This window comes from Tyto alba, unplaced genomic scaffold (assembly GCF_018691265.1).
Source record: "Tyto alba isolate M040663 unplaced genomic scaffold, T.alba_DEE_v4.0 Super-Scaffold_10, whole genome shotgun sequence".
NCBI classification, from domain to species: Eukaryota; Metazoa; Chordata; class Aves; order Strigiformes; family Tytonidae; genus Tyto; species Tyto alba.
In genome coordinates, this window is record NW_024881262.1 from 27,483,465 (window position 1) to 27,510,095 (window position 26,631).

Consider the following 26,631-nt stretch of genomic DNA (forward strand, 5'->3'; position numbering starts at 1 on the left):
AACTGCTTCAGCTCAATAATCGCAGGAAAACTAACTTTCACAAAGAAGCAAGAATTGTTCTGTCGAGTTAAAAAAAATGAACACAGCCATAGGAGACAGCAAGACTGGCCTGCAGTAATAGAGAAATGTATGTACATCTGCACTCCACAGTGCTGAAAGGCTGCTGGTGGTGACAGTGTAATGAATCTTCACCAGTGGAAGTATTGAAAGACCAGCGAGACAGTAACTTCAGATGATTTGATGGCTGATCCTGCCTTGGAGCAGGGTCAGTCAGTAGAGGATCTGTCAGGATTCCTTACAGCTCTGGTTCTGTGACCCTCGGTTCCCACCTCCTAACTTACCTGCTGACTTCAGAAGTTGTAAAGTGTTGAGATCAGCTTGTACTGCATGACCACTGCTGGTGGTGATAATAAGAACTGTACTAGTTATCAGTTATGCATATCTTCTGAAACATTGATGATCTCTGGCATGTTACCAGCTTTCAAGAACTCATGCAGTACTTTTGGACATAGTATTTACTCAGTCTGTCATGCACATTGAGGTGTTTTGTCCAAACTTCTTGGACATGCTTACAAGGGCAATGCAGAGTTGTTTCCTGATGCCTTGTGCTGGCTCGGCTGCACTATCACACTGGGATTTTGTGTGTCCTGTGCTCCACGGGGTAGGGATCTGTGCCCAGGCAGAGTGGTTTGCACGCTTAGCTGAAGCAGCTTCATCTGCAGTGCTGGTAGTTCACTGCTCTAGAGGGGTGAAAGAGGCAGAGAGCAGAGGCCTGAATAGGCCTCCTGTGGTTGTCCTTGCTTGTTCTTCAAAGCAAGTCAGGAGTCAGGGCATGTTTACATAATTATACATGTCTTTATGAGGAATAACCCTCACCATGAGGGTTATTTGGAACAAGGTATTCTTCTAGTCCTATGAAATATTTGAGCCTGTGTCACACTTTTAAATAATACTTAACTGAATCAGTGCAATTGACTGTGTAAGTTAAAAAGCTTTGAGTGGTTTTTAGTGTAAATTTATCTCTGTTGGGCTTCAGGGGTTGTGTGTTAATCTCGCATATTGCAGTATAAATGGCTGTAAAGCAAGTATATATTTATTTTTTGCTAAATGGCTTGTGGAGTCATCTCAGGGGGAAACAATAGAATAAACTTCACTCATACAGACTGCAGATTTGACAGTACTAATGCACATGGATGTGAGCTTTTTTTACCTAGTAACAAAAAGGGGAGGCTGTACTGTAGCAACTTCAGTATCCTTCAAGTTACTCTAACAGTGTGTGCATGCGAACAGCTTCAGAGAGCTGGTAGCACCTTCGGATAAGAACTGGGAAGAGGATTAGCAGAGTGTTATATGCTGAATGAAAGTGTTATAAAAAGGTGAATCAGACTGTACTGGCTCAGTGTAGAGTAGCAAGAGTTATTTTCAAATTAAAGTCCTCATTAAAGAGAAAGGTGAGGAAAAATTTGATCACAGTCCTTATTTACTCTTACGTGAAAAATGTGGATGTTGGTTGTTTTGTGGTTTTTTTGTTGTGTTTTTTTTTTTTTTTTTTTTGTTGTTGTTGGTTTTTTTTAATTCAGACCTCATACAGCTGAGTAGCTATTACAATGCTCCAATATTGCATTTAGTTAAGGGAACAAAAATCAGATTGGATGCAAGTTATGTCATATATATAGAACAAATCATAGAATACTAATGTAAGTGAAGATGTATGAGCATTAAAATAAATTACTAGAGCTGTAAGATGAGACTCCTTGCTCTATTCCTAAAGGAAAAGCTTCCTTTGCTGCTTACTTCTCTACTGCTGGCAGCACTATAAGACTGTAGAAGGGTGTTTTTCTCTGAAATCCATATGTCAGTGGAGTGTTTGTGTTACTGTCTCCTTTACAAGACATCAAGTAGTGGGAACATTTTCAATAGTGTAGTTCAAAACTGAGTGCTACCATCACATTTCTTGACTTGGCTTTTTTAAAAAACTGACAGGTACTATTTGCTTTGTATGAAAATTTTCAGAAGCAGTTATTTTTGTGTTGTAGGATTTTTTAGCTTGGTAGTAGAGTTAGCCCAGGCTCCTTGGATCCAGCTTTTGGAGATTGTGAATTAACTTCTCACTTCCAGAAGTGAGACTGTGACATCTCAGTTTAGGATACATTTCTTTGACTAATGGTCATAAAAATCACTCTTATTTTTGAGTCTTTGTGTGTAGGAATCCCTAACTCTTTAATTTGTTATTTGAGATATTTTACAGAAATTATTCTGTGTACTTTTAGAATGATACTTAGTTCTTGTTTTGGGAAGTTCTCTGGCCAATGATTGCTTCCTGTTATGCTGTTTGAAAAGTAATGCTTAAAATGCGTTAAAAGGAGCAGTTTTAAAAAATCTGTATGTTGTCATATCTTATTTCATCTATTCCCCTGCTTGAATTCAGGTCACAGTTTGGGATTGATGCTCACTGGGAATTCCCATGTGTTCAGAGGTCAACCTCTATACATGCATTAACTTTTCATTCAATATTCTGTAAGCCAACAGTAAATAATACACATCAATAGTACCTTCATCTGTATGTTCATCACATATGTTTCCATGGTATAGATTTCAGGCCTTCGTGCAATGGACTGGAAGACAAGCATCTTCCAAGGTAGAATAAGAAATCATGTTTATTCCAGGGAATAGCGCATTCATCTGTTTTGCAAATGGACTAATAATAAATATTCAGATAACTGTGATGGAATTAAAGCTCATATTTATTCATGTAGTTTGATAAAATGTATCTTAAGATTCATGGTACTGTAAACTTGAATGGTTATCCTGAGCTCCTTCACATGCCTGATTATGGAGTTTGATGAAGTGCTGAAAATGTTCTTCTACTAACAGCTGAGTTTAATCTCCTTCCCAGGTATTTTAAGAAGTTCAGAGATTTTTGTGACAACTTGTAAGTGGGATGGAATGTCAAAGAGTAAATTTCTGCTATTTTTAGCTAACTGAGGTCTGTGTTCAGACTGGATTGATGAGGTCTAAATCATACAAGTCTGTTTTAGAGTGCACAACTCTGATTCATCACACCCATCCCAAAAATCTTCAAAAGGAAGGAAAATCTGAACTGTTTATCTTTCTTGCTAAGCCACTGTAGTTACCATTTGTTCAGCAGCTACTTCCTTGAAAGTTTTCTACTTTATCTAGAATATTGCATGGTCTTCCTAGATGGATCCCCATCAGTTGTTCAAAATACAACACGCCTCTAGCTGACCTTACTTTTTGTTTCTAGGCATAGTTGTTTGTCGAGCTCGCTGAAGTATCTCTTTGGATGGATTTGCTGTCCTACCTCATTTAGATATGATTGCCTGGATACATTACATCTGAGAAAAAGGCTTTAATCAGTTAATTGCTCTTTGAAGGGCAGGGACAAATGGACGAAATTATGTTCTATAGGAACATTAGAGGAAAATATCTTAGGGGGAAGTCTTCTAGAAGCTTGCAAAAAGTCCATATATTGTGTTTTAAACTACTTAGCATCAAACCTTGGATGAAGGTTCATGAAGATATTGGAAGATCTTTCCATTAGCTTTATTTCATTTCCTGTGTCATTGTAATGAGCTTTACTGTGGGATCACAAGCTGAAAAGTGCATCAACAAGAGCATTAACACATTTTTGCTGTTTTAGAATATCTGTTCAGTGCTTTTTATTTCTCCTGAAGCTCTCAGGCTGTACAAAAGTGAGTTTTATAGTGGTTATACCAGAGCCTTATTCCAGTGTATCTGCAGGTTTGGTAGCAGTCAAATGGCTGGCTGATACAGGGTAAGGCTGCAGATCAGGGATCCAGGTTAAGCAGGGACATGGTGGTGTTAAAAAACGTGGACTCTGAACACTTAGTATTTTTTTTTTAATTTCTGACCTTTCCTTTATCCCTTGTGTGTACATGCCATTTTTCTACCCTTTTATCCTTTTAATATTAATACATGGGAGAAATGTATTACAAATATCTTTGCTGAATTTATCTGTGCTAGACCCTGGAAACAACAAAGCAGTCCAGGATGTACATTAGTGTGTTATCCCTGTGTTTCTTGTGACAATAGAAGGATATGGTCTTTGCCCTTAATGTTTAACAGAAGATTATTAATGCACAGTTTCATCTTTATCAATTATATGAGTTCTCTTCACTTGAAACTTTTTGTGATTTTATATTTTGCCATTTAACTACGTAACTTTCAATATTACTTGATGTTAGTCTTCGCTTTTAAAGAAGGAAACAGGAAATGTTATAATATGGTTGTCCGTATCTGTGGAAAACCTGATCTGAAACAGAAGTGTATTTTAAAGATCTAGAAAAGGATATTACTAATATTTCAAAAGCTTTATGTAAAATCTGAATTAAAATTTTTGTCTTCACTAATTACAAAGCTTAGTTAAGGGTTTCTATTTTAAACACATAAAAGGACTATAGATTATAGTCAGCATGTTTTATTTTCACACTTTAACATAACCATAACATCTGTTCCAAGTGCAGAGTGTTAATGAGAAAGGAAATAGCAATTATTTTCTTCAGAAGAGAACAACCATCAGAATTTAAGGTGCTTTTGGATTTTGTAAAAATCCCTTTTTAATTAAAAAAAAAAGTGGTTTAGGACATGGCATTGAGGTCTTGAGTGCATCCAAAGAAGAGCAACAAAGCTGGTGAAGGGTCTTATGAGGAGCTGCTGAGGGAACTGGGGGTGTTTAGTTACTGGAGAAAAGGAGGCTGAGGGGGGAGACCATATTGCTCTCTGAAACTACCCGGAAGGAGGTTGTAACGACGTGGGGGTCGGTCTCTTCTCCCAAGTAACAAGCAATAGGACAAGAGGAAGCTTCCTCGAGTTGCAGCAGGGAATGTTTACTTTGGATATTAGGTAAAATTTCTTCACCAAAAGGATTGTCAGGCGTTGGAACAGGCTGCCCAGGGAAGCGGTTGAGTCACCATCCCTGGAGGTATTTAAAAGAGGTGTAGATGTGGTGCTTAGGGGACGTGGTTTAGTATTGGACTTGGCAATGTTAGGTTTGTGGTTGGACTCATTGATCTTAAAGGTCTTTCTGTGACTGAACATTTCTGGATACAAGGAACAGATTATTTATTGAAGTGCTTAATAATTGGAGAAGACGACTGGTGTGATCTGTACAGGGAAGGTGCATCTCAGAGTGGGTTTTCAGGACTTCATAGTGAAAATGGAAGGAAATAGTCCTGCATTTCTAAATTGACATCTAGGTTATTGAAAGCTATTAAAAAAAAGTGACTTACTGACATTTTCTAATTAGTAATTAGATTTGTAGTTACCAACACTTACATCAGAGGAGTCTCCTAGTATTCCCCAGACAACCCCATGTCTGAAAAGCTTATTGAATGGCTTGCTAAGCTTTTAAGAAAATAATCAGTGAAAGGATTGGTTTAGTCTTGATCCTTGTTTTTAGGTTTTTTTTCTTGGGTGGGGGCATGGAGGGGCTTGGGGATCTTAAGCCATCTAATCTAAGAATACATATTTTTCTGTGACAGTACTCTTTTGGATAATTCTGAACTGATGCTCAGCATATCTCCAAGTTAATGGTGGTCAGTAGCAGTGTGTGAGGCCTTTCTCACAGCATGGGGATAGATGCTAATCCCCCCAGCACTCTGAAACACATTTCCCAGCTTAGTCCATAAAACCCAACCCGATTTAAACCATGCACCAAAGCACTTCTCTTGGGGTATGGTTGAGGATTTAGGGGAAAATGGAGCCTTTTATTCCCACTTCGGAAGTTGTTCTATGTTGCTTGATGGCATGTTTGTTCTGTACACACTGAATTAAACTACATGAGTCAGTTTTATGTTCCTGCATCATAAGTAGATCTGGTTACTGCAGTATAGGTGTGATGTGCCTGGGTATGTCCTTACAGATGCCATCGCTGAAGAGTTCTAACACACATTTGAAGGAGCGGACTGAGTAAGCATAGTGAAAACAGTAGGAAGCAAGTGCCTTTTGTCTCCATAAAATTACTATCACATACTGTATCATTTAGTATAATGGTAATGAAGTTAAATCATTTGGATAGTGGACTTAAAACTTTTTTTTCTGTACTCATTGTGCTGAGATGAAAGGTTGTGTGTATGTCATTGCTGATTTCTGTTCTTGACTGATCTGTGTTGCTGTCAGTATGTTTCCTAAATTGCCAACTCTTTCAAGTCAGATCTTTCAGCTTGGTTTTTAAATACCAGGGAGGAAAAAAAAGTTAAAACTTTGCTGTGAAATAGTGGTACAGATTACAGAAGATATATAGCTGTTTCTAGCAGTGGAGTTACAAATAGAACATGTTGAAAATGGTTCTGCAATGGTAGTTTACAAAATGTATGTGTGTAAGTTAGAAGGGTCGACAAAAGTCAAGTCTTTGGTGTTAAAACAGCTGTGCAGGTTACTGCAATAAATTCATCTTTTGATCTGCTCATGGTAATTCCCGTCAAATAATTTTCTATAGTAAGGGATTTTTCTTGCCAATTAGCAGATGTCAATCAGAGTTAGAACAATAGATGAAATGGCAGTTTCCATATGGTAGCTCAGTGTCCAGAAAAAATGTGAACATCTTCTCAAGGATGAATTTTAGCCAGGATCACTTGGTGCATTTGTACATTACCAAAGCAGCTTCGGCTTCCTGGCTGTCCTTACCTGATCTGGAAGGCAGAGAACAAAGCAGCTGTCTATAAAGAAGCAATAGTAATGCAAGGTTATTCTATCCCATTCAGATTGGAAGAGGAATGCCTTTTTTCCTTCATGATGATTTTGCATAACATTGATTATGTATTTTGCTTCTTTTGTAGTCTTTCAGAAACAGTACTAATCTTTACCTTGAACATAGTGCAGCTGATAGGTCAGAGAATACAGTACCAGAATTTGTAGCTTTAGAAACATGTAATTTAATTGCCTTAAGTATAATTTTTTCTTCTTCTTCCAGAAGCTGATAATATGTGTACAGTTAATGTTGAGTTTGCACAAATGATGTGTGAGATAAACTTTTGTGAACAACTGATTTGTCTGAGCCTTTTTTGCATACCTTGCTCTGTGATTATTAAAGGGGCTTACAGTAAAATGAAGAACAAACAGCAGATCAGCCTCACTGAGCCATGTGGGCAGTCTGGGCCAAAGTGCCTCAGGACTGTTTGCTGGTTGCTGTAGGAAATGAGAAGAATTATACAAATTAAAGGATAATAGCTATGCAATACCAAACTTATGTAAATTAGTCAGGAATAGGTTTATACAAGAAATGAGAAGAGGTTCCTGAACATCAGGAATAAATGGCCTTTCAGATAAAAGAGATAAGCAGGGACAAAAAACCTCGATGCCTCCAATAAATCTGTGGAAGGAGTGGATTAAAGAAAGCATCAATAATTGTGGAAATCTGTGCCATTCTAAATTTGTGCCAGGCTGATCCTTTGAATGCAAAGGAATTTGAAAGGAGAACGGATACTCTCTGCTTTTGGGGTTGCTTGCTTTTCACATACTAATTTTGTGCCACATTTCAACTGTTTTATTTGTATTCGGGAAGAAATGAAATTTAATCTCCTTAGTATGTGTTTGTGTTTGGGAGCTTTTTTGCACCATGAGATTAGCTACATCTCAAAAAGGGTACACGTGTATTTTGAGTGATACTAGCATATCTCCACTTTATGGCTACTGTCAAACCTGCGTTTAGAGCAAAGCAGATTCCCAGCAGATTTGCAATCAGAAAATTTTTCATCCAAATAAATCGTTAGGGAATACGGGGGATTATTTTGTAGTTCTCCAAGAGCTTGGTAAATCATCTGCTGCTTGGGACAGCCTGAATTTTATGTGATGAATGTGTTGCTTATAGGTGTTGAAGAGACCTTTGATCTCGTAGCGTTCCTCCGGTGACATGCAGTAGTTATGTCTGTTGGCCTTTTAGTTGAGGCTTCAAATACAGGGAATTCTAAGAAGCAATTTCTGCCCTATGTAAGTGAGAAATATTTGGTACTGTTCTGTGTTACTGTCTGTTGATTGCTTGTACTTACCTTGGTGGCCTTTTCCAGTCCCAGGTACCTTAATTGTGTGTAACTACTGTATTTCCAGTTATCTTTTTTCCCTTCCATTTGATTTAGGAAGTCAGCTTTTGGGGCATTTTGTTCCAGGGACCTATTTACCTGATCAACTACTTCTGTCCCCTTCAGCAGTGGGGTAGATGCTGGCTTTTGGTTGCATTTTGCTCCTTGAGGAGGCTTTAGGAGAGAACTTTTCAAACTAGACAGAGTAGTGTATTACTGAATTGATAATATTTCAATCATAGCTCGGTGCATCTAGGCAAGTGACTGTGTGTGTTGCATATACAGAGAGAATTCTATCTTGGTGTCCAAGTCATCTTATCTGTTACAGTTTCTCTCAGACTTGTATATCATGTGGGAGCCCTTAGTTAAACAGTTTTCATCTTAAGCTTATAAACCATGTGAATTTTAAAGTGATTATCTTCTGTGTTGATATGAGGTAGGAATCTGGTTGCTATCTGGGCTCTTTGTATGACTCAAATTTAGACTGAAAGCGTTCAGTGACCTCTGCTGTGATTCAGGTGCTACTGATGTAATCCTAAAATATGTTCAAAGGGGATCCTAGGTGTCTTAATACTGTATAAAGAATCCATGTTGTTTGAGATTCAAGGTACACATTTATCAAGATGTGTTTTAGGCTTGAAGTGATTCTGTTCAGCTACAATTCAGCTGCCTTCCTGCACGTAAAACTTGTCTGGGCTTTCTTTATGTTCATATATGATAATTTCTCAGTGTTCAAAACTGAGATTACTCTCAGCCCCCATGCTTGTGCTTGATAATAGAATTGGTTTGCAACCATGACCTGGAAGAAATCACTGCCAAGGATAACAATCATCATGATAGTGGTAATCATGTCCCTAGGTGTTAGGGGAGATGCATGAGGTTCCCTTTCCCATTGACGTCAAACTGCAGATGTGTTTCCTTTAATTGAAATTTGGGATCCTCCTGGTATCCTGAAAGACCTCATCCCGGTTATCAGGACTATGACATTACATTTTTAGAAAAAAAGAGTATGGTATTTTTCTACCATAAAAGCAAGTAAAACACGTGTAGGAACATGCAGTGTAGAAAGGTTCTTACAAATAAAGTGTTCATCTTACTCTTTTGTTCAGTCTTCATCTTTCTATTAAGGGCTTCATCTTGTTTATATAGCAGGATTCAGGTTTTTTTTATTTTACTAGACTTGAAAGTTGCCTTCTGTCTGCATTTTCCTCTAAAACTAATTCTGTTTTCAGGTTGCTGTATTTACTTCAGCAAGAAACCTCCAGCACAGAACTCAGAACAGAATGCGCAGTGGTCCTTGGAAGCCTTGCAATGGGTACAGAGAATAATGTCAAATCCCTACTAGACTGCCATATTATCCCAGCCTTATTGCAAGGTACTTTTCTCTTCATGGATCTCTTAGTAAATATCCCTAAAGAACTCAAATCAGCAAAGATAATGAGACTGAATAGTAGTTTTTGTCTATAGGATTACTGTCACTGGATTTGAAGTTTATTGAAGCTTGCCTGCGATGTCTCCGTACCATTTTCATCAGTCCTGTAACTCCAGAGGATCTACTATATACAGTAAGTTGTAAAGTGATTATTATGTCCTTTTAAAACCTGTAAAGTTGGTGGAAGTGAAAGATCTTGTTGTCTGCAGTAGTAATGAGAACTGGTTTGACCAACAGTAATAGCACCACTCACCTACCTGGCTCACCTAATTTTTATAGCAATATTTGTTGTAAGATGGTTGACAAGGTAGCACACAGATGAAGGACATTCCCTAATTTTTCAGGCTTCTGTGCAATCTTAAGGAGTAAAAACTGTATCTAAATGTTATTTACAGACACTATTACCATAGCTATATTGGCAGAAGTTAGGTTCTGAAACTTAACATTTTATCCACATGTCCTCCCGCTCCAGATGCGAAGGTGCTTGCTTAGTTTTTGCACTTGATGTGGAAGGTATTCACCTCCAGAATTTCTCTGCTTTTAGTTAATGTATGTGTGATTTACATTTAACTGCCAGGAGGTTAGAAAATGTCTTCCACGATTTCTATACTCTTTGAGTTCAGCTTGGAGCATGTGAGCAATAAGGCTATTGGTGCTGACCTCGTTAAGGTGACCAGGCAAAGCCACTGATGTGGAGCCCTGTCTGGAGGTGGTGCTGTCTCTTGACAACTTAGACACAAAAGGCCTTGCCCAAACTCAAGTCACTGTCTCTTACTTTGAATGAGGGGAAAGAAGGGTTTGCACTCTTCCTCCTCCTTTGTCCCAGTGCAAGGGATGATGTAAGCTGTGGCAGGAGAACTGTACTGTACCAGCAGTCCCTTTCTGCCAGGAGAAGGGATGTCATTGCACCAGTCTGCTGGCTAGAGGTTACCAAGCAGGTCCAACTTCTGAGGGTAACTGGGAGCCCAGAGTGCTAACCACTCCAGTCCCACCACTCAAAGGGATTACTGTCCCTTCCTGAGGAAGACTTGGCACTTAGAGAAGGACAGAGCTGGCCTCTGATTTCAAACTTTTGTCTGTCGTTTGGGTGTCTCTGTCATTACTAGAGACAATTTCTGTGTTAATAGTCCTCAACAGGTTTTGTTCATTATTTTTGTCTAGTTATTATGCAGTGCTGTGATGATGTTTTTGTTCTCTATTCCTTTTCTAATGTTCTTACATTTTCATTCCAGAAATAGGTATGTAAACTTGTTCTTTTCTGTGGACTCAATTTTACCATACACCTATTACGCATTTTGTCTGCTAGTTAGTCCATCTCATTAGGTCCTTCTGCAGCTCTTCACAGCTTACCTTTGTATTTAATATGTGGGGACAATCAGCCAGCTTTGTCCTCCATTGTTCACTGCCTTTTTTTCCAGTTGTTTTTTGTTCCTCGAGGAAACCCTCAGTGTAGATTTTATGTGTGGCCACTGGAGGCACCTCTCATGAGTGATCTGAGAGTGTCCTTTTTGTGTCTCTGTTCCTTCCTTTGACTCCACTTCATGTTCCCAGATTCACCCAAGGTGACCTCTAAGAATTCATAATTGCAGGGGCATCTGCTTCCTGCTTTCAGCATCCAAAGTCAGGGTTTAAGATGATCATCTCCATTAGCATTCCATACCTCTTCCTGAGGATCAGTGCTCAATAAAGACTGTGAATTGCTCCCTATTTGGAGGAGGGATTTAGTATCTTGAAGGGAGAGGAAATGGAAGAGTATGTACAGAAATGTGAAATAACCAGTATTAGCATATAAAATACCACTGATGTTGTGGGAACAGTATGCCTAAGATACTGGATTTTCTGTTTCATCCCTTTCTTTATCTGCATAACAGTGACATGAAAGCTCTGCTACCCCATTCCTTGTTCAGGCAAATGTGATGTCCCTTAATTAATCATAGGTGTAGGAAACAAAATTGTGGTGAAGGTGCCCTTGTTCTTTAGTTTCAGCTGTAATGTAACTCCCGTTCCAGTTGGACACCTGAAAGTTAAATATGTTATAACTGTGCTTAAGGTCCTATTTCTGCAAATCAGCTGCTGCTTTGCTTCTCCTGTGGGAATACTCAAACCCATGCTTTGAAAAGCAATGAATGCACATCCTTTGGAAAGAAGAGGGGTTTTTCTTATTTCTTGGAAGGTATGGCCACAGCCTCTACCACTGCAAGCTGTGTTTCACAGCAAAGTGGTGGAGAGGTTGCCTTTGCAATTAAAAAAGTAATTATGGGCCAAATCAACACTTTACGACAGATACTCCATTTGTCTGACATTGAGATTAACAGGTTGAACTTAAAATACTCAGTTAGCCACCCTGCTCCCTCTTTGTTTCTGATAACAATAGCTCTCCAGGGAGACTGTCACCATTTCCAGATAGCTTCAGACCTTGAATGAATGAAAGGGCTTATTCAGCAGCCTCTCAGGTCCTACCTTTATCAGGTCCTGTTTTGAAAGGTAAGAGACTAAGTTTGTCAATGGCTTTTCATTCTTGTCCAGCAGTTCTGGAGAAGGCTTCTGAAAAGTTGGTTCCTCAGTTGTATCTAAGATAGCAACTTTATCTGGGATTTCTTTGCTGTTTGACTGCATGGAGGATGCTGTCTTCCAAACCTTGGCCAGGACTAGTTCTAAGACAAGGTCTTATGACTTGGCTCAATGTCTCCAGGGATGTTACAGTCACTCTAGAGGTTTCAGAGGACCTCTCACTTAAGATTCAGGATATGTGAGTGGTTTAAAGAGAGCTGCTTAAAGGGCTTTGAAAATAAGACTTTCTGTATGTAATAGGTTTGGTAGAGAATAAACATAAAATCTCTTTATAAACCAAAAAACTACCATGGCATCTACAGAGAATTTTTCTCCCAGCAGAAATGCTAGGTGCCCAAAACTACGTCTTTCCTCTTGAACCTTTCCTTATAGACAGGAGCTTGAAGGATAAACTGCTGGTAGTTTTGAGCAGTTATGTTCAGTTTCAAAGACAAAATAGTTTTTCAGAGGTGGAAACATTTGGGCTGTTTCCTGTAGGAACTTAGGACTTGTACTGAGAAAATGTGAAGACCCATCCATATGTGTGTTGAGCTGAACAAACACTGAACTCTCTAAAGGGTCAAATCCAGTTTGACCAGTAGCCTGTTGCTTCAGTTCTTACTATTTGATTTAAAATGAGAGGAATGGATTCAGTGGCAGAAAACCTTTCCAGCGTATGAAGGCATTTTGCGTGTTTCCTTACAGATATTCTCAGTTGTGATCCCATTTTTCTTCCTCAGTGCAACCCAGATACAATTTTGAGAAATTGCTATCTGTGGCCACTACGCTGGCCTTGAAGGAAGAGGCAGGTAGCAGGCACATTCTCTGCTGTAAAGTCTGTCCTTACAGGAAGCTTGGAGAATGAAGGCATTGCAGCAAGATGAGTTTCTCCCTGCTGTTGAAATCATGAGGAAGGAAGTTTCAGAAATACTACTTTTTCCAGTTTACTTGAGCTAGTAATGTTAAGTGAAAGGCATTCCTTCTTACTGTTCAGGCTTGAGATGGAAAACCTAATGTCACCTGGTGATTGATCAGGGTTGATGAAGGGGAGGAAGAACAATTCAGAAGACAAGGCTAGCAGGACAGAGCAGGATGTGTTACACTGATTAAGCACCAGGTATTCAACAAGCAATGAAACCACACTGCAAAATGTACATGCATTCCAACATGGCTCAGTGATATGCAGCTACTAAAAGAGGAATCTAGGTTGTCATCTAACACTGTACTCCTTTCATTCCTTCTCCTTGTGATGTCTGAGCCCATGCAGCAAGGCAAAGTGGTCTCTAATCTGAACTGTTGCCTAAAAATTAGAATTATAAAATAATGAATTCTAGATTAGAGAGGTCGAATTTAAGTTATTTGGATGAATATAAGAATCTCAGTTCTCTGACTTGGGAAAAATAATAATAATCCTCTGTTACAAAGAAATGTTTTAAGAACAGATCTTGCAAAATTTGTTTTAATATTAAACAGGAATATGCAGAAAGTAGATATTGGGAAAGGAGGTATGTATAAAATTAGGTAGGTATTGGAATCCAAGCAGGTAAATGCAACTCTGTTAATTCTGTCTTCCTGAATCCTGTAATTCTGTTTGGATGGGCAGTAATTTTGTTACATGACATATGTTGTATAGGTATTTGTCATAAGATACCTGGAACTAGTCTTTGTTAGCAGACAACATTTTAATGGATGTGTGATTCTCATTGTTTTAACTGCAAATTACGGGTGTAGACTCAATGTCACTTACTAAGGTTGCTAGAAATATCCTTTGGTACTTACACATTAATATGAAAAACAAATGGAATTATGTAGCCTCATTGGCACATAATTACTATTTGCGTTTAATTGAAAGTTGGGAATGTCCACACATCTTTTTACTGGACTCTTTTCTGATAAATATAACAAGTTATAGAATTTGGATATATTTTAGCAGAATCAAGGGGGGAAATTTTTTCCCAAGCGTTAGGCACTCTTGCAACTCTCCAAGAGTTTTTAACCTTTTCATACCTACAACATTTCTGATTTGTTTGAACAAAATGAGAAGGTGTGTAAAAAGATATCTCCAAAGAATCACTTGTCAAACATATCCTTTTATAGTCCAGAATATCTAATAACACAGTTCTTTATGTATGGGTAGAATTTCAGGGAACCCTTACTCTGTTGTTTGCAAGGATTCATTAACCCTAATGGCTTCTTGATTGTTTTGTCTAAGGCGCGCTTTATCACTGATAAGCCTCTTAGCATGTATGTATGTTGTTTTGAACACTAATGTAAATCTTAGGCAGCTGAAGATATCAAGCCACAGAAAATGACAGGAACCTGTGTTAATGGGTCAAATGTGTTAAACCACAGTGGAATCCTGGGTATATTGTCAGTTTGTTTTGCTCTAACTCAAAGGAGGAGACACTTCTAAGTGTTAGGGACCTGCTATGACTTTTTAAGATTGTAACGTGCTTTTCTTCAGAACAAGGTTGGCCTGTTAGCTGCTTCTGTTTGGTTTGTCATGGAAATTTGCTGCTCTGATTGGCATATGCCCAAATCTCAATGCCCACCTAGTTTACACACCACTGCAGGCTTACCTCTGTCAGGGAGAGTCAAGAGGCAGTTCGTTGTGGTTATGATCATCAGCACAATTACAACATACTTGTGGATTTAATGTTTGCTACTGTGCTGCAACCAAACCAGTTCCTTGCAGGCTTTTGGGTTCCAAGTTTGCAAAAAAAAAAAAGACATGTTTGTATATATGCCATGTGTAAAGGCAGAAGATCAGATGGAGCTACTGTTGACCAGACCCTAAGAATACTGATTAGAGTAGTTTGTCCCTTGATTTTCCTATGCATGGAAGCGTGCAAAAAGCATGGATATATGGCTGATGTACCTGAAAGAATTCCAGTTTGTAGTAACTTCCTCTCTATAGGGTGCTGAAATGGCAAATGAGGCTGTTGCACATTAATCCTTTCCAGTTATTGAGAAACAAGCTAGTAGAAACAAGTTGGTTTTATTCTTGGTGTGTTTCGTGGCTCTGTTGCCCTATTGTTTTCTGTTAAGAATAAGAAGGCTGGATTGTTGGCAGCAAAGCTTTCTAAAATAAGTCTGCTAGCGTGTGTCTGTGTGTGTGTGTGTATATATATATAAAATATATTACAAATTAAAAAATACTGCAAAGCTTTGCCTAATCTCAAATATGTGTACAAATAGGAGAGACTTACACATTTATTTTGCTAATACAAAAAAGTGTGATCAGAAACTTCCCAAGTAATTGGGAAATAAAACTTTACATAAACAGCTGTGTATCTCTGAAGCTGTAGTCATTAAAACAGTCAGGCTGGTGCTACTTGCATTACTGTAAAAGTAGCTGGGGAGCATGAAGATTTTGCTCTGTTTTTAAACCTTGTCGCCCTTGTCAGAGGGTTTCAATTCAGCATTCTCATGCAGGTAAAACAAAGAGTCTCACTTGCTTTCGGATAGTCATTATAGCATAAGTTCTTTGGAAAGGAAGACTCATTCAGTGTTTCATCTAATCTGTTCAGCACCCTTATTTCATGGAAGTAGTTTAGTTCACTACCTTTCCAAAGTAAAATGGCCACTGTTTCTTTTTGTGTCCCTGCAGTTCCTGCCATTAAAAATATTGGTAAAAGGAACTGAAAGTTTTAAACTGCTGTATTTTTGTGATTTGCCACCGAGCGTAAGTAACTGGATGTGTGTTTTCATAAGGGAATTTCAGTGTAATGATTTTCTTTTGCCGATTTATTTGGAATTCTCTGTCATTGGTGTCATGCATACTAATAATGTCTATAATGTATGTTTGACAAAAGAAATTATTACCCCACATTAATCTGTTAGAAAGTGAGTGTCACAGAATTCAAGGTAGACTCTATATTGTTCAGTCTGGCACTTTGTTCCCCTCCCTGCTATTTTCTACTTGGAGCTGAAATGAAAAGGTAAGTAAATCACACTTGTAGTAAGAAAATAGTAAGACAACTCCTGGACTAATTGCTTTCAGTGACCCTGCTTGCAGTCAGTATGTTGTTTTTCTGTTTTGTTTTTTTTTTGGTTTTTTTTTTTGTTTTGTTTTTTTTTTCCCTATTCTTTTATTGTTTTCTCACAAAGTAGAGAATCTGGAGACAAATCCCAGAAGTTTTATACCTAACTTGCGTTGACCTTTTATTTTTTCCATGAGGATTCATTTCAGAACTGTGCCTTGAAGTCTCTCCAGTGCTACTTTAATGGCCTTGTCCTGTGTTGATACAAGTTTCAGTGGAAGGGAGAACACTGAATGCAGAAACAGGCGTACTCTTTAAGTGACAGACTGAAGAAACTATGCTGAAATACAGTATTAATACTCTTTTCTGACTTGTTTCCAGGATGCTACAGTTATCTCCCACCTCATGGCACTGCTCAGTAGGTCTCGATATACACAAGAATACATATGTCAGATCTTCTCACATTGCTGCAAAGTAAGAAAGAGAATACATGTTCTTTATGCAACTTGTGTTTCTGGCGTAAAAGAAAATGTGTAAAATGATACTGCCTTTTGTGGCAGGAACATTAGGACAATAATGACTGAACTGTTACTGCTGTGGATTTGCTCTCAGATTTATTGGGGTTGATACGTTTCTCTACAGTAAAACAAAATGTGCAAATAAGTGCTTTTTTATTGGATGTGCATTTATATATATTTACACCTTTGGCTCCTAAACAAAGTCAACAGTCTAGACAAATACCAATATAAATTATTCAATTATGTATAAATATCAATATTATTATAAATTTAAATTTTGGAAGGCTCATTTTTTTTTCTCTGGAACTCTCAAGACAGTGTGAGCATCTCTTTGCAGAAGTCTTTCATCTGCTTCCAAGGCAGCTGTTTTAAACACAGAGAGTGTTTTCTCAGAGGTACTGTAGGACGAAAGAAACAAAAATGCTCTTCTGAGTTGAACTCTACCAGCTACGAGTTTATACAGAAACATGTTAATTCCTGCCATATAATGCAGTTCTCTTGATATAGGAAAACTAATTTAGAAACAGCAGTAACCCCACTCCAAACACAGAGGGGTGTTTGTCTTTCCCTCCCCCCCCTCCAGGTTTCCACACACCGCTGGTTTTTGTATTATTGTTGCATTTTTGGGGTAGTTACTGTACCAATGGGTTATACAGTCACTATCAATTTGGTGTAGGAAATCAGAATTGAACAGCATCTTTCCCTTTTAGAAACAGTTTAAAAGGTCATAAATCGTGTTTATCTCCCAGACTAGCAAATGAAAAAGTTCCAAAATTTTTGATTTTTTTAAGTATTTACCTTGAAAACTATCTTCCTACCTTACCACATACAATGAGTCTTCTGGAACTCTGAATTATTCCTTTACTAAAAATGTATTTTTCTTTACCTTGACTGTTACGTATGTTTATCCAATAGCTTTTATTCTGTTAAGTGAAACTGAAGACTGAAAATTGTAGCGTTAATGTGATATAAAAATATAACTCAACTGCTAATATTTATAGAATTGCTTAGAGAAAATATTAAGTCAAAATGCTACATGGGACTGTGAAGTTCAGATCTATTGCTGATACTGGAAAAATAATTCGGTATTTTAAGAAGAAAAATGCACCAGTGAGGCATGTCATGTTTATGTGGCCCTTGAAAGTCTCCTTAATAGGCCAAGTAGCTTGAACAGGTGAAAAATTGGGCCATGCTGGCTTACAAGAAAAATACAAAGGACTGATTATAAGGTTATATAGAAATCAGTTCATACAATCGGGGTTAGTTCTGTAGCAATATAAACCCTGTTGGCTGTGTGAGAACTGCTGAGTAACTTCATGTAATTAATCCAACAAAAACAGTTATTGTCATCTTTCTCCAAATGAGTTACTTCATTGTAGCTCCACTAACTCTGACTTCCATATCAAATATATTGTTAACAAAGAAAATGCCCAGTCACTTAACAAAGGTAGAGTAAGGGAAGGTCTTATGAACTCACTATACTGTTTTGAATGCCTCCTCCACCCCCCCAGATCTCTCCTGAACTTTCACTGTAAAATGTGTTTTGAAAAATCCAGGGTTTTGGAAAGAAAAAGTTGATCGTGTAAACAGATAAAAACATGAATGCACAAGAAAAACAGAGTGGTGGGTGTGAGTATTAGAAAATAGTTGCATTTACAGAACAAACGTTAGCTGCATAACAAAGAAAAACATTTGAGCTTGAGTAAACAGATCATCATAAATGTTAAATTGATCAAGTCGTCATTTCTCTCTTGACCAGGCAAATGAGCAAAAATCTAAAATGCCCCCTTCTTTGTTTAGTTCTTGGGTTTCAGGTTTGAATATCTAGGTCAATTGCTGTATTTTCAGCAATAACAAAGTACATCTAAAACAGTGAAGCAGAATTTTCAGGGGATTTTCCAATTTATATGGACAGGCAAAGTATGTTCTTATAATTTAAAAAAAAAAAAAATACTGAAAGTTTCAGTATTCACTACATTTTTAATGAAGAGTCCATCTTCCCCCCAAAGGGCCATGAGTGAGAGAGCCTTTCTGATTTTTTCCTGAAGAAATAAGTTACTATAAACTTTCATGTTTAGGTAAGGCTTACCATATGTTATAAGAGTTACTGATGCTTGTATTTCTCTTTTTCCTCATCTTAGTAGATTTATTCATTAAACTACTAGTGATGTATCATAGTTCTTACTCTCCTTGTTCCAGCATACTGTTCTCTGTCTAGATCTTGTTCATCCATTTTTTTTGTCTTCCTTGCCAGAGCCTTGTTTGGTTGGGCTTCTCAGGTTTCTTTCCTTTTTGCCTGCTCAAATTTCCCTGGAAAAGCTCAGACCTATTCTCTTGAGCTAGGAAATCCTTAGTTCAGTTTCCTAGCATATTTCTGCTCTTTTCTGCTTTTACTGCATACTTTTACTGCTTCTCACTGCATTTTTAGAGTTAAAATTAACTGATGGAAAACATTGACCCTGGAGAAGAGCCATCCTAAGCAAGGGAAAGTGTTGATTTACAGGGAGAGCAGATGCAGTTTTTAACATATGGAGCCAGGATTCTATCGACATATAAGCAAATAAGTAAACTGGAATCAGGTTGATATACATGGTATGCTAAAATGCAAGTCAAAATTTACTTATTAAGATTCTCTCTATCGCAGTTGATTTGTTTCCAGGGAGAGTGATGTGAGTGGGTAGGCTTTACTGTTTTAACGGTGAAATTAAAAAGATAAAGTATGCATTTGGAAACACATGGTTCTATGAATAATTTGAAAAGATAATTCTGGAACTTATATTTATATGTGGTGACATCTCTGCATAAGTAATAATTTCACCACCAGCTGAAAATTAAAATCTTGTGCCTGGGAAAGATCCAGGATAAAGCCTGTAATTAAGGCAGCTTCCTCCCAAGCCTGTTCTGAGAATGTTTTCTTATGTGACCTTAGGCCTGGTGCTGGATCCTTGAACCAAGGTACATTTGCATTTAGGTACCTGCTTTTAAAACTGTGTTATGGAATGAATTGTTACATTGTTCTATCCTACTGTTTTCTTGAAAATTGTCATTTTATGATGGAAAATCATGCGAGAAGTGTGATTTCTATTCCTGAAATATTATGTCACTCAATCATATTGGGAGAAAAAGATCACTGTGATAGGACTGGCCCCTGGAACTCCGTCGCTATGCCCAAAGAGAAACAAAAGCAGAAGGCCTTGCTATTAAATTGGTGCCTGAGCTGCTTGGAAATGTTAGATTATATTCTCAAGTTTTCACTTTTGTATTTGAAGCTGTCCCTATTTATGGGTTAGTGCTTAACCTGATTGTGCCGTAAAAAAGCTGGATTCGTATGTGCAAACACAGTGTCTACAGATTAGATATTTTCTTGTCCCTCTAGTTATGCAACTAAGAATACACCCAAGTGTCACCTCTGTACATGCATTTGTCATGTTTGCATAGAATTTACCACCTGCATCTCATCAGAAAATCACTAATACTTGTGAATTATTAAAACTATCTAGGTCAATATGATTTCTTTTACTTTAATTTCATTCATTTTTTTCACATATTTTAATATCTGTTCTTCAGCTTCAACACTGGCATAGCTGCGGCTTTAAATCATTGCCTCAGCCACTTCTGTGTGCCAATGTAAGTTGTTTTCCTACTTCAACCATGCTGTTTTAATTGCATTTTTTGGTAGAAAGCTCTTGGTGGCAGTAGCAGCTGAAGCATCTCTTAAAGCACCAGATATGTTACATCTTAAAGTAATATTATGCTTGCTTTCGTAGAGGTAAGGGATGTTATAAAAATGTTCTTTTGAATATAAGAGGAGTCTGATACCAGCTGTATCTCAAATGTGAAAATAAAGCATTATTCATACATACTAGGGTGTATAGATGTGGCCATAAACTCAGCTGGGTTTGAACAAAAGATTAATGAGTGAAGATGCTTTCTTCACTTGCAGATTAGTCAAGAAAAAGCATCGAGGTATGATTAATGCTGTGACATTCTAAAAGCTGAATTTAAATTGTGCATAGCCCATGCTTAATGCAAAGATGACTAGCGTGATGAATCTCCTTCTAAAGAGGTGTGTGTAAGTCATCAGATTTCACAAGACTACTGAGGGTTGCAGGCCCCATTGAGATTTCATGTTGTTTCTTCCAACCTCATCAAGCCTTGTCATAGTACAGAAGTTCTGAAACCTTTCTACTGCAAAATTCAGTATTTGTGTTTAATTCCAAATGCTTTTTAAATCTTGGAAATACACTGATGTATCAGCCGTTTCCAACTTAGATCTGGAAGTCAATAAATGGATGATGGCTGACTAGATTTATGGCTGAATATGTTTGAAACTAAAATAATCTGTAGGAGGAAAATATGAATCTTTTCTCAAAGCACTGTCACATTCTGTCTGGAAACAGTTTCAGAGTTGATTCCCTCTCTTCTGAAGTTAGAACTGTTGAAAATGCTTACTGTTACCAGTGAAGAAGACATTAGTAACTGGGGATCTTTGATTTGTAGAGAAAATCAGGAGCTTTTGATTGTTTCCAATATGAAGAATATAAGCATAAGTACTCTATCCATGCTTTTTCATTTATGAAAACTTACTTCATTGCCTATTGAAGAAAAGAGTGGAAATGATTATAGGAAAAGGATAAATGCTATGAAAATAAGAGTTGGATTTGTTTATTAAAAAAAAAAAAATGATATGCCAGCTGAATATAAAGTAAATGTTAGTAAATCTACCTTTAATATTTAATGATAAGTTGCAGATAGTGGAAAACTCTTAAATTTTCTTTTAAAAAAATAAATAATATTTTATGTTTTCCTTTGAAGGGTCCAGATCACCAGACAATCTTATTTAACCACGGAGCTGTTCAGAATATCGCACATCTATTAGTCTCCACCTCCTACAAAGTAAGACATTAAAATTATTCCGTGTTTTACATATATTTATAAAAGGACTCCAAATGAAGATTTTAAAAACTATGTTTATGTATATGAACGAAAACTAGTAACAGGTATAATGTATGCTTCTAGAGTAACAGTTGGTTTTACTTGTCACATGGATTTCTATCAAAACAAGACCTGTTGTTTTGGAGTGCTCTGTAAAGTTAGAACAGTTAATTAAAACAGAGCTGGCTGCCATTGTTCCAAAAGAGAACAGTCACTTGGCAACCCAATAAAAATGGTCTAATCTGTTGAACAATATATGAGAAAAAGAAATAAAGCTGAAGGGAAGGAAATGTGAGCTGTCCTAAACAGAAGTCATACCTGTGAAAACGTGAACATGGAATGTGTGGAGGCCACCAGCTGCCTGTGCTTTGTGCTCATTGAATTTCCTCAGTCTCGGCTCAGGCTGTCCTGGGCTATTGGAAGGTACCACCTCTGGGGAGAATCATCATATGCTATTTGTACCTTGGTGGCAAGGAGGGTCAGCTAGCTCTTTTCAGTCTAAGGCCAAAATTCCAAATCCTGAGCACAGCCTTAGGAGTCTGCTGTAGATTACTTAAAATGTTTGTGTGCATAAAATGCTTTCTGAGGCTCTTCGGTGTAGTTTGTTTTTTTGAGGGCTAATAGTTGTCCGCTAAGCAAATAGTTTTGATACCTGTCTGAAGCCAATCCTATGATCTCTAAGCAGTTGAACTTTGAGGGACTTTTACAAAGATATCAATCTGTCATCTCCTTGCCCCACCTCTTGTATGAATGTCATAATTCTGAAAATAAGAAACACTTCAAAGTATCTCAATTTATCTTTAGTTATTTTTATTACAATGTCTAATGCAAAATACCTAGTTTGTTTCCATGACATTTTTATTTTATTGAAAGTAGGCTGCTTGCTGGTTGATTGAGATTGGATGAGATAATTGTGCTTGTCTATTTTGATCTCCTGCCTATTGCAGAACATTCTTGATAAAGTATCTTTCAGCTGACCTTTTTCACCCTGTATCTTAAGGTGAATTTTTCAGGCTATGTTTGGCTTGGGACCTCGCCTAGTGGCTTTGAACCTTCCTAAACCACGACAGGACACTTCCCTAATTTTTCAAAGAGCTGCTTTAGAATAAAGAAATTGGAGCAAAATAAAGTTTTCAAGTTGGATTTTCACCAACAAGACACATGTAGCATTGCATTAAATTATATATATTTAGTCCTACCTTACTGGAGAGATGTATAAAGTATTTTCTATGTTGTCCTTTGCTAGGTTGGTTAGGCCTTTAAATTCCAGATGTACATACTGACGGCTCTTCATACACTTTCCTCTGTTAATACTTCTGGGATTAACAGCTTCACTGTGGTTTTAGCTGCTTTCTTAGTGTTCGGCAATAATTGGGCATTCTCAGACTTCTAATGTAACCGGTATGTTTTTGTAGAAGACAAGCCATCTTGTTCTCATATTTCTCTATCCAGTTTCTTAATATTCAGCCTAATATGAACTTGACAGGAAAAGAGAGCTTTTAACAACTTTGCCTAGTTTTCAATACTTATATCAAAGGCCAGCAAGGTATCTGAGGTGATTTAGGCAGTAAGACCACACCAATAAACAGCAGAAACCCCCAAATGGGATTTCAGTCCCCATGAGAAGAGTTTGTCTCGGTCTACTAGGAGAATTGCCTGTTTTTTCCATAAATTTCTTCCTTTTAGTTTTGGAATTGTCCCATAGCCAGCTGATTCTATGAGTGCCTTTCCCATGTGTTATATTGTTACAAATGCACAACTTCACCACTGGTGAGATGTCTAACACAAAGGGACCACAGCTTTTACAGCAGCATTACAGACAGTGGTTTCAAGACCATATTTACATGTTTTTCCAAGTGTTTTCCTTCCCGGTTTCTCTCGTAACTACTAAACTAATTGCCCGTAAGTAGACATTACAAGCAAGGAAGTCATCGTAGTAATTTCGGTATCTTTAACAGAGCAATATTATATAGAATAGTTGATTTCCAGCTAGACCTCAGTTGTTCTCATTAGAACCTTTACACCCCCCTGACTTGCTTCTGGCAGGAATACAGCTCTTGAACTGTGGCTTTGAATTTTTTCAGTACTTTTTGGATACACCATCTCTGCTTCCTGCTGCTTTGAAGCATATATTGTATTCATTAGATTGTCTGCAAAGTAAATGGAAGTGTTGTCAAACAAGGCTTTTGTTCTGAAGCCACATAGCCTACTATCTGTTCATCCTAAGACTTCACTACTACTGATGAGAAGGGATCTTATGTGGCTGTAATTAGATATTATAAAAGTAATACATAGAAGTGTGATTGTCTTTGCTGTTGTTGTCTACCATGTTTGACTTCCATGTTTCTAAGACTTTTTGTTGAGGAGGGTGCAATAGGCCTAAACCTAATTTGCAGTACGTCTTTCTGCAGTGACAGGATTCTTTAGGTCAGAATCTTGTTCCTTTTGCTTTGTTTTCACACTAAAAATGTGGCAACAGAAACACGGAGAGACATGAATGCAATTTAAATACAGGCAACTGTAGAAGATGAAGTTGAAGGCTAATATCAGAACTAAATTAGATTCTTCATCTGGAAAGATGATAATAATTGGTCTTCCTTGTGTCAAAGAAGAGGTTATAAAGATTTCATAGCCTAGTGCGAGGAGGTAACCGTGACATACTGTTCAATTAATCCAAGACATGGTTTTGGACTGGAGGAGGAGGATCCAGCGTGAAGAAATTTGTGAATCCTTTTTGTACAGGTGATACTTGAGGCTGTGTAATGTTAGTAAAACTTACGGTATATATATTTTTTTAAGATAAGTTTAGAATCACTTGAACTGGATGGTTCTCTTTAGACATTTTATTAAATGCATCTTGAAAGGCTTCTGAAATATAAATCTCAACAGCACATATTTCTCATTCTCTTACGTACTTATGAATCCTGGAAAGAAAAAGTACCATTGTTCTGATGCTTCCATTCTTTTGTTGTTGCTTGTATGTTTGTGAAGCATCACAAATAAGACCGGAGTTTCTGACTGTCTAGTCCCCAAGTTTTATTCTTGCTTGTCTGTTTCACAAGTAATTGACAACATACCCTACAGAGGCATAATTCCAACAGGGAGATCACAGGAGTCAAGGTGCAAGTTGGATGTTTCCATCTGCCTTTTATTCATTATCCACATTTCTTGCTGATCATACAGAATTATTTTCTGTGAACCTATGTAGCAGTGTAAGCCAATTTTGCTTTTAAGTTAGCATTTACATTTATACCTTGTATATATTATGTTTTTACCCAGGTTCGAATGCAGGCATTGAAATGCTTCTCAGTTCTAGCCTTTGAAAACCCACAGGTATCAATGACTCTTGTAAATGGTAAGTACAATGCTGCTTTTCCTTATTTGACACTCATTTTATTGACTGGCTGAATTAGAATTACTTGGAGTTCTCTTTCATTGCTTGCAGTGTCGGTTGATGGAGAATTGTTACCGCAAATTTTTGTGAAGATGTTACAAAGGGACAAGCCTATTGAAATGCAGCTCACGTCAGCCAAATGGTAATTTTCATCAGCAATTAAATATTATGCAGTTTAATATTTTTTAACCATTCAATTTTTCTTGTTACAAAGTAATATGTGATCCAAGATTTTAGGAATAATTATAGATATTATTTGCTTTATCTAAATCCTTGAAGAAGTGGTTCTCACCTAATAATTTTCATAGTGTAACTTTAACTCTTTGCTGTACAAAAACATGAGAAAATGTTTCTGGGCAGCAGTTTTGTCAGAAACACCGATTCAGACGTGGATTTTCATAAGCTGAACTGAAGTTTTCAAAAATAGCTTGGATTTTTATGGTAAGTTTTGCTGTGAATAGCCTTTGTCAATCCCATGTCCTTAACAGAGTATAATACTGAAATATCACGTAGTACGAGTTAATGTCCTTGTTGCACCACTGTTCCATGGACTTGGGTGACTGGGGCTGTGGTGTGTTGAGAGCTGTATGTATTAAGATGATTAGAGAGCAGAGCTAGTTCCTCTTCCCAACTCCTTTAATTAAAATAATTATTCTTTAAGCTTAGTGTGCTCATACAGCAGAAATAATGTTATTAATTAATTTTACAGTTCAAATCAAGTTTTCCCTACTGGTGTGGGCACATTTCTCTGCATTCAAATTCATAGTGACTTTCTACCCTGTGACAGAATGTGACCGAGTTCCATAACAGCAACACTAGGGTTATACTCACTTCATAAGCTGGGATTTTACTCCCTTTAAGACCCTCTTCCTTTTGTTGTGTTGATAATAATGGAATAAATTGCTTCAGGGGGTTAAAGAGATATAATTACCCATCACTATCAGTTACTAAAGTTAAACATAAGAGTTTTGGTCACTGATGTATTGTTTGATTATTCTTTTAGATTTTGATGGCTTACTTTTGACCTGGATCAGTGAGTTCTCTGGTTCAGTTCACCCAACAATTTCACTGACACTGGTTTCAGTGCAAGGTCTCGAGATTCTGGGTGAGGAACAAGTGGGGTGGGTAGGATGGCCTCTTTGGTAATGTTGCCAGGTTATGACAACTTAACCCATTCATGACAGCAGTTATAAAGATGTGTATGTGTGTGGAGGTTGTTTTAGGTAATCCCACTCCCAGTGGGAGGTCCGTCAGGGGACATCCCACGCTCCCTCCCAACCACAATTGGTCTATGCAATCTGGCTTTACTGGTTTTGTTAGGTAACTCTTAGTGAAGAAGGCAAGTTAACTGCATTTTGTCAGTCTCAGTTCTGATTGATTTATGCGTTACTTTGAGAATTTAGAGCATATGTATAGAGTGAACTATCTGATCTTGAGTTATAAGCAGTTGATAAGTCATGAAGGCAGGTTGGAGTTAAAAGAATTCTTCTGGCTCTGGACTGTCCTTGTTCTGGGATGGGTGCTCCCAAGGTGTATTGGTGCTTTGCAGCTACATGTGGAGCAATAACCCTTTTTACCAAAATTATTGGAATTGCTTCCAGCTAAGCCAAGCCTATTTTACGTGAAGTAAGAATACTTTAACTTATTTCGTGTTTGAAATAGAGCTACTTTGCCTGACAAATAGAGTTTAGTAAATAGGGTCTTGTTACCTGCAAGATTGGTGCTTTTCTCCTGATTGGTTCAGGTGTGAAAATGAGTATTT

At 37.5% G+C, this 26,631-nt stretch overlaps 1 protein-coding gene across 6 annotated transcripts in view; it reads left to right on the plus strand.

Moving 5' to 3' along the window:
* ARMC8 (armadillo repeat containing 8) overlaps positions 1–26,631 on the plus strand; it is a 76,913-nt gene that overhangs the window by 23,929 nt on the left and 26,353 nt on the right. For 4 of the 6 annotated variants that reach the window (XM_032992598.2, XM_032992601.2, XM_032992600.2 and 1 more), the window contains 7 exons: positions 9,290–9,432; positions 9,525–9,622; positions 16,404–16,496; positions 20,108–20,167; positions 21,356–21,436; positions 24,755–24,830; positions 24,921–25,011. In XM_032992598.2, coding sequence (XP_032848489.2) covers positions 9,290–9,432; positions 9,525–9,622; positions 16,404–16,496; positions 20,108–20,167; positions 21,356–21,436; positions 24,755–24,830; positions 24,921–25,011 — 642 coding nt within the window. The remainder of the gene's footprint in view (positions 1–9,289; positions 9,433–9,524; positions 9,623–16,403; positions 16,497–20,107; positions 20,168–21,355; positions 21,437–24,754; positions 24,831–24,920; positions 25,012–26,631) is intronic. The other 2 variants (XM_032992599.2, XM_042797403.1) reach the window with 1 other exon arrangement.